Source organism: Artemia sp. Qi Xiang Cuo, chromosome 16 (assembly GCF_049724085.1).
Source record: "Artemia sp. Qi Xiang Cuo chromosome 16, ASM4972408v1, whole genome shotgun sequence".
Taxonomy (NCBI): domain Eukaryota; kingdom Metazoa; phylum Arthropoda; class Branchiopoda; order Anostraca; family Artemiidae; genus Artemia; species Artemia sp. Qi Xiang Cuo.
This window is the reverse complement of record NC_142809.1, coordinates 33,974,006-33,985,630: the sequence shown is the minus strand read 5'-3', so window position 1 is coordinate 33,985,630 and position 11,625 is coordinate 33,974,006. Positions and strand designations below refer to the sequence as shown.

Sequence of the window (11,625 nt, the reverse complement as noted above, 5' to 3'; positions counted from 1 at the left end):
CTGTCTCTCTCTTACTTCCTTCTGGGCCCTTTGCGCTATTTTTTGTCAGAAGTCCTGCAATCTTTCCAGTATTATAAAGACTAATTTATACACAAAAATATAATAAAATTAAATCAAAAAGTTAGAAAGATTTTCTGGGAAGACCTTCTATATCAAATCTAGATCTACTTTTTGCTCATACACAAATAAAAAGATTGTGACAAAGAAAGCTGCATTTAAAAAAAAATTAGATTTCAATGTTTTATTAATAAGAACAATTTTGAACATATATACCGAATGAAAAAATCAAAGCACATGTAAGATTGAACAAAACACTACTGTTCCTTTCGGTAGATTGGTTTGGGGAAAAGCTTGATAATGTATACCATTCCTAGAAGAAAGAACAAAATCAGACACTACTAAATTATAATACATATGAGTGGGTCTTAAGATTTTAGTCCCAATTTCCTGAAAGACAACGTTGTTGTAAAGTCCCCAAGAGTAACTGAAGATCACATTGACGGCTGCTATTTCCCACTGTCAAATTACTCAGATCAAACCAAAGCGACAGCATGAAGTTAATGTACTTGATCTAGCCTCCAAAAGACCTCCAGTTCTTCACTCAGATGGATGGGCGTTTCCAAATTTCCAGAAGCTTCTAGAGTTCACTGAGCATGAACATATCATCCATGATATCCACATTGGCGCTGACAACAATGCTGAGAGTGATTATTTTAACAAAAAGTTGTCTCCTTTAGGGATCTTAAGCTTTAGGGATCTTAGGCTTTCACAAACGTATGACTTCCTGGCTTCTATGTTTAAGGAAAACAATTTACTTTACCTTGAAACAAAAACTACAGTGCATCAGACATGAGAAAGAGAACTGTCACATTTTTCGCTTAAAAAACTCCCAAAGCATGGGTATATCCCCTCTGACACCCATAAGAAACCATGACACAGAAATGATATTGAGAATGATTTATTTCGAAAACATACCTTAGTTTTGATCAATAAAACTTTACATAAGAGTTTTGACCAGCATTGAGAACAACTTATCTTGAAAATTTACCTAGTACTCTAAGTTTCGGATGATATTTATCGAGTAACTTCATCAGAAACCTTAAGACCCCCAAACTATCTGTTTCAAGACTGTAGGAAGGGATCTGCTACAGCATCAGGAAGATAGAGTTGTATTTCTTCATGATATTGGAAGGCCCTTGATTCAAATTGATCTTCCTGAATAGATTCTGGAGCAATGATGCATAAGCAAAGCCTACGTTATTTTCTGGTAAACAATGGCAACAAATGTACCTCAATAGGAGTGCCTTATTAGACCAAATGAACGAAAAAATAGACTGTGTAGCTTTGGTCATAAAAGAAATAAAATTTCTTGGACATCAATGAGTATTCTACGTGAATATGAAAGTGGTCAATTTTTTCCTCGATAAGAAAAGCGACGAAAATTAAATACATTAGCATAACGTAAAGTATAACAATCACCGTCTTATGTATTTATGCGTAAAGAATAAATACGTTAAAGAATAATGTATTTAATAAAATTTTAAACATATTAGTAGAACGACCACCATTAAAAGTATCGTTATACTTACCTCTTCCCCCAATAATGTAGCCGAGGGGGATTCAGCCACGTATTAAAAAAGAATGGCACATGAGGGACATCATGGTCATCTGAGAAAAAGAAAGTTCAAAGGATTATTACAAGAGAGGATTTCTCATTTTGGTTCTTAGGCATTTTTGACGGTTCTTCGTTGACGCAGTTCGCGAATGGTGATGAACTGATATCAATATCACACATCAATGACATCAATACAGGAAAGTACGTAAGAACTCATTTTGGCACGAAAGACTAACGCAAAAAAAAAAACACAAAAAGAGGCGAATTATATAAAAGTATATAACACAGTATAAAAAAATCAATGCAAACCTAGAAAGTTCTCTAGAGGGTTGGACCTGAACACCCCCCCCCCCCCATACCCTCTGTATTTGCCTGAATCGATGCGATATGCTTTTTGTTAAAGACCTAAGTATATAGACCGGGAGGGAAAAATCTTGAAAATCCTCGAAAGGGATGGAGCTGAAGACCCCCTCCCCTCTGTATTTGCCTGAATCGATGCAATACACTTTTTGTTATAGGCCAAAGATTATAGACCGTGATACATGCTTTTGGGTCATAGACCTAACGACTAAGGTAACCCCTCCTCATCACATGAACTAGGCAAAAAGAATAAAAATAAAATAAAATAAATACTGACAATGGCAACAAAAATAAACAATTTCTTACAAAGTTATCAAAGGACAAATTTGTAAATTTGCTTAAAGTAAAAGAAATAAAAAAAGAATAAAAAATAGAAATTTGGCCCTAAAAGCTTCCTTTTCTTAAAACGTAGTTACTCAAACTTTTTACTGTCACGGTTCTCACAAAAATCGGGACTCTGGTACTCAGGGCGGTGCTGTTTAGAATTTAAAATCAAAGTAGCAATTTGCTTATTCCGGGACCCAAATGCATCTAAAATCGGTATAGCAGCTTGCTACTTCCGGTATATATATATAAAAAAAACAAAAAAAAACAAGAAATGGATTTTTTTTTGGATTTCTGGGGATGTGGCAATTTTGTCTGCATTTTTCCTCGGTTCGAGCAACTAGCATATTTAAATGTATCCTTATGGATTTAAATTTCTGAATCTTGGAGAGGCGGAATCTTGGAGTGATCTCCGCCGCATCGGCGGGATCACTTACCTTGATAGAATCTCAAATTTCGAACTTCTCGAGCGCCTTAAAATACAACAAACAATTCTCATGAAGATCCAGCTCCAGCAACTTCGATGGCTCGGTCACATACAACGGATGAGTCAGTCCCGTCTCCCGAAAATCACCTTCAAAGGTCAAATTCACGGTTCTCGTCCTCGTGGTCGTCCCCCAAAAAGGTGGAAGGAAAACTTTAAGAATCTTGGAGAGGGGGGGGGGTACTATATATACAAATTTGTTCCTCTGTTTTCTTTGATTAGTTTTGAAAAGTTTTTTTTTCCGAAAAAGAAGTTTTTCAAAAAAAGTAAAGCTATATTAAAACCTAAGACAATTAGAAATAAAGTTCTAAAATAAATTAAACTATAAGCCTAACTGTAAACTTTCCAAAGTCTATGGCGTCACTTGCGTCTTATTAAAAATTATATGTAATTTTCTGTGTTCTTTATTATTCTTCGACAAAAAAAAAAAAAAACAACAAAAACAAACAATAATAATCAAGATGAGTGGAGAGAACTACCGAAAATGAACTGAGACTGAACGTTTAATGTAAAATGATATTAATCCCATAGAAGCAATTCAAGATTCAAGACTTTATGTAACAGTAAGTTTTTGGTTTTTCAGGTTTGTAGGATAGTTATGTAAATTGTGTTTGAGATACATCTTGTTTTCAGTAAAGTGCAAATGATACAATATATTTTAGAAGAATTACGGTTAGGGAGAAGGGCGTAGCCAAACTCATGTTTGTTGTAATATCTGTTTGTTTTAAGTTTGACTTGAGTATAAATTTTTACTCGTTTTAGGATTAAATTTTTCATCTATATTAGTACCTGTTACCTTTACGTTTGACGTGATTATTTATTTTAATTTCTGGTCATTTTAAGTTTGAATAATTATAGGACTTTATTGCTTCTCGTCTTAAGTTTTAAGATGGATCTTTACATTTCTTTGAAAAACTTCTTTTTCGGAAATTTGTTTTTAATTATTTTTTTATTACCAAAATTTTATTACTGGTTATTATAATAAATAGTTTTAGGCTTAAGAATTAAAACAATGGATTCTAATTTAGATTCTCAAGTTGCATGTTTGCATTTAATATAATCAATGTACAATTTTTTTTTCAATTTCAAATCAAGGATTGGAACAGTTCCGGAACTAAGATTTTGATTCAACAGCAATTTATGGATAATATAATCGAAAGAATCCTCATGGGAGAATATTCAAAAGATTATAAATGAATGAAAATAGAATAAGAGAATAAATATATAACAGAGAAATCACTCAGCTCTTTTTATTTTGACTCTTTAAATTCTTTTATTAGTCACTTTGACTTGAGGTTTTGCTAAGTGTGGTGCGGAAAAGATGTCATTCTGACAACCAAAATACACATAATGTCTTTTGATTGAGTTCAACAGCCCTCTCAAAATTGCCTGAAAGTTCGAACTTAATACCCTAACCATTTTGAAATTTCACGTATGCCCTTTTGACAACCTAAATACAAATAATATATTTTGATTTATTTTAATAGCCCATTCGATATTCCCTAAAAATTTTACTTAATACCCCTGGCGTTCTTGATATATTGCGCAGACCATTTTGAAAACCCATTTCTCCGCGTTCCAATAACAGACTCCATATGTAAATAATGGGTACCTTACCCAGTGGGTGTGGGGGACATGCAATTCCTGGAAAGAGTTATTATATCGTTACGCTGTTTTGAACAAAATGGCTAACTCAAAATTTTGATCGGATGTCTTTGGGGGGACAACAGTTAAATAGGGCGTGGGAGGGGGGTCTGGATGCCCTCCGATCATTTTTACCCCAATATTTGGGTTGGGTTCGCAATTAGACACGGTCACAAGAAGTCGCAGTCGCAAGTAGTTGTAGCAGCAGTTCCAAGTAGTCGCAGTTGCAGCCACAGCAGTAGTACTTCTAGTAAAACATTGCAGATAGGCTCTTTGATGACCAGGATAAAAATAGTTTTTTTTTATTTAGTTAAACATCCCCTGAAGTTTCGTCTTAAATCCGTAGCTTTTTCGGACATACCCAGGATCAAACCATTCTACCTTCTCATATGGGCATATTGCATAACTTACAACCCTTGTCCCGGGGGCTGTAGGGGGCATGGCATCCCCACAGGCACAATTATTATTTCAAAATTCCAATCAGTGTTGACGGGGAACATCTAAAAAGGGCAAGGGAAAGGGTTGCTTGCCCTCTGGTCACTTTTCAATATCCCCCTCAACACACCATGAAAGTCTCAACTTACTACCCTCAGCGGTTCCTGAGATATTGCTGATACGCTCTGCTGGCAACCAGCGTGCATATAATGTGTTTTAATTTTGTTCAAAATCCCCCTCAACATTTCATGAAAGTTTCACCTTTATATCCAAAGCCTTTTTGCAGACCCGAGATCGAACATGCCCTCCTTTCGCAACAACAAACCTTAGATGTAAACAATGAGTAACTTCCATAACTTACAGCCCTTGCTCCAAGACCTTTAAGGGGTCATGCCATCCCCGGAGGCATAGTAATTTGACCTTTAGACAATTTCGAAGAAACTGACTATCTCAAAAACTTTGGTTGGATGTCTTTGGAAAGGGGGGGGGGCAGCTAAGAAGGGAGTGGAAGGCGAATGGCTGCCCTCCGATCATTTTAGATTCGAAAGATTTGAGTCAAAGTCGTAAGTAGTCACAGTCGCAGTTAGTCGCGGTCTCTTTATCATTCTCTAGTGCATTCATATATAAATTACTGCCCATTATTTTTTTGAATACTTTTAAAACTCATATTCTTCCTCTTCAGAGGCAACAAAATAAAGCTCTGCGTCTATTGAAAAATTGCCTGCCAAGCCCGTTTTCTTACCCTGGTAAATCGTCAGCAAAAAGTAAATATGAAATTTTAAATATCCTTCCACTGGATCTTTTCCCATCTTTCCATTCTGTTCTTTATATGATTAAACACGTTCAAGGTCTTTTGCCTGAGTATTTTTATTTGCATAACAACTTTTTTCAGGATGATAATCAGGTTTTGCATGCATATTGGTCCCGTGGCAGTTCTGTAGTCCGTCAGGCTTTAATAAAATCTGAAAGGTCCCGTTTTTCCCCAAGGCATAGTATTATATATAATTGGAATAAATTTCATAGTTTTGTAGATTTGAAAAATCTTTGGTTAATAATAAAATTAGATTAATGAATCACTTAATCAGAAATTATTAATTTGATTTATTTTCTGGGGTGGATGCTCCTCATTTCACTTTATTTATTTGGTTATTTTGATTTTATTCGGATTTTGTTTGTTGTTACCATACGGAGAGTTGAAGAGCAATCTTTTTATTCCAGTATCTGGAGATAGTATTATTTATTTATTGTTGAGTATATATAAACCCACACACGAGTTATTCTCACTGTGGGTCATTAATTTGATAGTTATGACAAAACATTTTTTTAAATGATTAATAAAGAACTTGAACCAGTAGTCGCAGTGACAGTAGCAGAAGCAATGGCCCTGAAAGTTTCAGGTTAATACCTATAGCCCTTCCTAAGATATTGCATATACACCTTTTTGATAGCCTGGATGCACACAGTTCTTTTTATTTAGTTTAACATACCCCTCAATATTCCTCGAAATTTTTACCCAAGGTCAGCAATATCTAGTATTAAGTTAGCAAGACACAGACACAGTGATGCCTGCCATGGGAAGTACAAAAAATATCAGAGACGAATACTCATTACGTTTTACAAAATACAGGCATCAAATACAAGATAAAAGTAAATTATATCCCAGTGTACTGCGGAAGGAGGGGCACTCTCCCCACCTACAATTTTGATCTTTTTTTATTCCCTCCTCATTTCAGTTTTTATTCTTCAAAATACATTGCCGTCCACGATATAAAAAAAAGGGAGATTCATGCTTAAAATAGAGAAAATAAGATATATAATGATTTCAATATAAGGAGTTATTTTTTTAATTGTCTGCTAACTTGACGTCATCAAGATTAAAAATTTGCAAATATTGTTCTGTGTATAAAGCTCGCCCACAAGGTAAGTTCGTTTTGAAATAAGACAAATTAAAAAAAAAGACAGATAAAGAGCACAATACTGCTCAAAAAAATTATCGCCAAAAATTTATTGGTGCAAAAAGAAAATATTACCAAAAATAACAGAACACGCTTTGTGACGTGCCTCGTGGTTATGAGCTTTTCTGTTGTTTTTTTTTTTCTTCTTTTTTTAAGCGATAATTTTATCTCTTCTTCAGTACATGGTCCTTCTTTTTAAATAAAAAAAAGATAAATTTACAAACTGGGCACAAACGATATAAGTATTTACCCCCCCCCCCCACCACACCTTATTCAATCCTCCTACAGAGGTTCATTCCTCGAAGAAAATGAATTACTTTGACTTAACGCTCTTGCTCAACAGGTTCACCGGCGTAGAGAGAATTAGTTGACAGTACCATTAGTGTTCTCCAAGTTGTCCTGTCCCGGGCTAGTGATGGGGTTTCGTTTGGGTTGATATTGTGGCTGAGGAGTCTTTGGTTTATTACATCAGCCCACCTGGTGGGCGGTGTCCCACTAGGACGTTGCCAGCCATTTTCCGAGGGGTTGAAATCCGTGATGATCCTTGCAGAGGTGCTTGGCGGGAGGCGGAGTAGGTGGCCGTACCACGTCAAAGAAAGGTTTTCTACTTGAGTAGAGAGATTTGCCAGTTTGAAGAAATTCTTCCTCAAAAATCTTGTAATCTCAAGGAAGTTGCAGTTGTGATAAACATATATCCAAACATAAAGGAAATAATGGCCACAGAAAAGCTTTAAAATTTAACAAGTTATACAGAAGATCGAAAAAGAGTTTTCTCAAAGAACATAAGGCAATATCCGTTCCACTCAAGTCCTTTTTCTATGAAAGAGAATATAAAAAATAGTCATATTAAGAACAAACATTACCTAAAAAAATCATAAAAGCTGCGATGAGAAGAAGCCATCGGCCGAGACGCCAAAAACTTTTGATATGGCCTTTTAGGCGCATCATTTGTGTCCCAAGATGGACTGCATTGTCATCAGCAAGATCATTGCAGCTATCCAAATTCTAGAAGAAAATATATACATATATATATATATATATATATATATATATATATATATATATATATATATATATATATATATATATATATATATATATATATATATATATATATATATATAATCAGGGTTCGGACAGGTCGGTTCGTTTCAAATTATAGGCTCTGTCCTATTTTTATAGGATTTCCCGGGCCCAAATATAGGCCAAATATAGGATTCGGAAGTCCTCGGGATCAGATCTGTGGTAGATGGCTTGGGATGCCTGGTCACATAAATTCGTCATTTCCCGAGTTTTTGCATTTTTTTTTTTTTTTTTATTATTTTTTTATTTCAAATACAAACTGTAAAAATAGTAAAAAACAGTTTCAGATACACATACTGTGCCAACGATTGACTGATACAGGTAAAATATTTGGAATCACTCTTGCTGCTTCTTGGGGATCAATTTCGATATTAGGTCAGTTTTTCTCTTTGCAAGAGACTGCTCCATTCTCGTTGATTCCACCATCTGTTCTCTTTCACTTGTTCTGGACTTCACAGCTCCTTCGAGCAAAGAAACAGCTAGGGCAATGTCTATGGAACTCTTGGACTCGGCAGCCTTCTTCATTCTGTCGGTCGCTTTTTGAAGTAGAGTATCTGCTACTGTTCTCTTTTCTTGCTCTGATGCTCTAAGTTTTTTCCTTTTGCTTTCCAGGTCTTCTACTTCTTTCTTGTTGTCGTGGACCTCCTGCATGTTCCGCTTGCTATCCTCTTCGAAAGCTGCTTTCTCCTTCTCGGATAGCTCTTCTTTTTTCTTTTCATCCAGATATTGTTGATACCGAGACTGTGCGGAACGAGCAAGATTCAACAGCTCTTTTGTAATAACAAACCATTCTGGTTTTCCTCCATAAAGCCTTAACGTGTCATATACCATGAGTCTCGTATCCAGAACGCGTTCAGACATCAAGGCCTGGTCTTAACCGAGAATCCTACCAGAACGCGAAAGCCCACGCTCAACATCTGTGCTGCCATGCGACAACGTCAGCACCGCTTTGATAAGCTTGGTAAGTTCCGGGTACTTGCTGTCCCCGCGCTCATTCACCAGTCCAAAATAATGGCTCCAAAAATGATCGATCCGATTACCGTCCTCATGGGTTCCAGTTTCTGTTCGCAAAAGCAGCCACTCAGCCTGGGCGACATCTGAGCTTACTCCAATCGCAATCTTGCGTGCCACAGCCGCTATGTCTGCAATGCTTCTTGAATCATTCATGTTCATCGGACTCAAACAGCGTAAAGCCTCTAGAAAACCATCCTTTTCCAGAGGACATTTGTTCAAAATATGGTGAATACCCGCAATAAAATATTTTTGCACATTGACATAAAAAATGGCCCTGTCATTCAGTGTTGCTTTCTCACCGAAAGTTCGTTCCACATTTTCTGAAACTATGGGCTTTTCTGCAAATTTTTCAGCAATGTTCAACATTTCTGGTGAGAAATTTTCAGTCTCGGTCACGAAATCTGGAGCAAAGACCCGTCCGCAAAGCGTCACAACTAGTCTTTTGATCTCTGAGTGCAGAACATGAATGAGAGGCTCTTCTTTCTGGAACAGTTGGGTGAAACTCATGAACAGTTATGTTGAGGCTAGAACAAATTCGAGTTGGGCCTTCATCGTCGCACTTTTGATATAAGCCATAATCTTCAGAAATTTGGGAGTGGACAGAAGATTCTTCAGTTTTTTCTCTCTCGGCACGAAGTTCAGGAAGTACTCTAAGATTGGCCACTGCTGCATGATTCTAGCGAGGGCACGTCCGATCCTCAGCCAGCGGCTTGGGACATGCTTCATGAAAGCATTCTCTGGCACTCCCACTTTCTTTTGGCACTTTTGATAGTCTTCACAAAGTGCATGCTAGCTGTCAAAAAATGAATGCACAAGAATAACAAAGTCCGAACTTTCTTCTCCGAACACCTGAAGACCTTTCAAGAAAGCATTATGAATAATATGGATGTTGCAAGTACCAATGTTCAACATCCCTTCCCCGTCACTTTCTTTTTTTCGGCAATGTACTTGTTCCAAACGCTTTTGTTGACGTTTGGTCTGTCACTTCCAAGCGTGATCAGTTTTTCAAGTGGCAGCTGATTCTGATCAATGGCTGACATAATCTTCCTATACAGGTCATCACTTGTCGCGTGGCCCATAAAACTTGTGCATAAATGTCTGCTCTGGATTTCGTTTCCGTATGAGGACCAATATCGAACACGCATCTGTAACTCTTTCATACCAGCGTTGTTGGTTATCTCGTCATATCCTAGTACAAAATATGACTGAGTGTCCTTCACAAGCATTTGCGTACAGTAAGGATGCAGTGCATCGGTGTTCAGATACGTGTATTTCTCCGCACATAGGGACATTCCGTCGGGGATCTTACCGAGGAACATCGCATGGAAGGTTGCGACAACATGGTCTGAAGAGTTAGCATTAGCAGACATGGAACTCCGTACCGTCTGAAGTGTCCATATTAACTCAGATTCATAAGCGGCATCACGCTCACAAAATATGTTTGTACCAACTAATGGTTTATCCTTGGTTGTTTCATCAACTCGAGATTGCCGGTCAGATGAAGCTGCAGTAAATGTAGTTGAGCAGTAACTGCGGGTTTGTGTTCTGCAGATCGCACATGTGGGTTTAGCTGAGCAACACCAGCTGTGCAACCAAGATTTTTCAAGCAGAGTTTGCAAAAGAACGAGTACTGGTCGTTCCCAGTCTTGCATTATTCGCCAATCTTTCCACCGCTGCAATCCATTTTAGCAAGCCATGAACTATTGAACTTGATAGGCCCCATGCTTAATTACCAAGCATGACCTGCAGAATAGCATCCCGCGATTGAAAGGCCATAGCAAAGAAAAAATGTGAATATGTCCGATACTGGGACGTATTCGCATCAGCCTTTTATAGCGTTCGTTCATCCAGGAAACGCATAAGTCGGAAGAAAGAACTCCAGTCTCATTAAGCAGAGACTGCTAGCCTATATACTGATCTTCACTCATTTCGGACAGGCCTAACATGACAAAAAACAAAACATAAGCTACTAACTCAACACAACAGCATAGCCCAGGCAGAAGCAGCTTACTAATCCCAACACAAAGCATTAGCTAAGTTCAAACAGCTCAACAGTTTTAATTAATTATCGATCCACACCAAAAGACAGCACAGTCTACAAGCAGAGTCAAAAGCAAAGAAAAGCACATCATGACTTACTTAACGAGCAGTGAAAATTGAAAATCATGAGCAATATTCTTGGTGCTCTTCAGCCGAAAATATAGGAATAATAGGATTTTAGCCAAAATATAGGCATTTTATAGGAGTGCATTAAAATATAGGAATTTATTGGAAGTTATAGGCGAGTCCGAACCCTGAATGTATATATATATATATATATATATATATATATATATATATATATATATATATATATATATATATATATATATATATATATATATATATATATATATATATATATATATATATATATATATATATATATATATATATATATATATATATATATATATATATATATATATATATATATATATATATATATATATATATATATATATATATATATATATATATATATATATATATGAACAAGTGATTCATGAGGAAATGCCTGGCAATACCTGCACAAAGGGCGGGATGGCCAGGGCAATGATGAAACAAATCATCGACCTTCTCGTCTTAGATCAGTTTTGTCATTTTACTGATTCATCGGTCAATTCGTTGCTGTCACGCCTGATATTATTTTTTCGCAATTCTTAAATAAT

The 11,625-nt window shown here is 36.5% G+C and overlaps 1 protein-coding gene across 3 annotated transcripts in view; it reads right to left on the bottom strand.

The window, feature by feature from the left end:
• Positions 1 to 232: 232 nt before the first annotated feature.
• The window catches only part of LOC148942825 (vesicle transport protein USE1-like), a 111,311-nt gene continuing 99,918 nt past the window's right edge, over positions 233 to 11,625 (bottom strand). For 2 of the 3 annotated variants that reach the window (XM_089102189.1, XM_089102191.1), the window contains 2 exons: positions 7,681 to 7,822; positions 233 to 370 (listed from right to left, as the gene is read on the bottom strand). In XM_089102189.1, coding sequence (XP_088958315.1) covers positions 315 to 370; positions 7,681 to 7,822 — 198 coding nt within the window. In that variant the 3' untranslated portion in view covers positions 233 to 314. The remainder of the gene's footprint in view (positions 371 to 7,680; positions 7,823 to 11,625) is intronic. The other variant, XM_089102190.1, reaches the window with a different exon arrangement.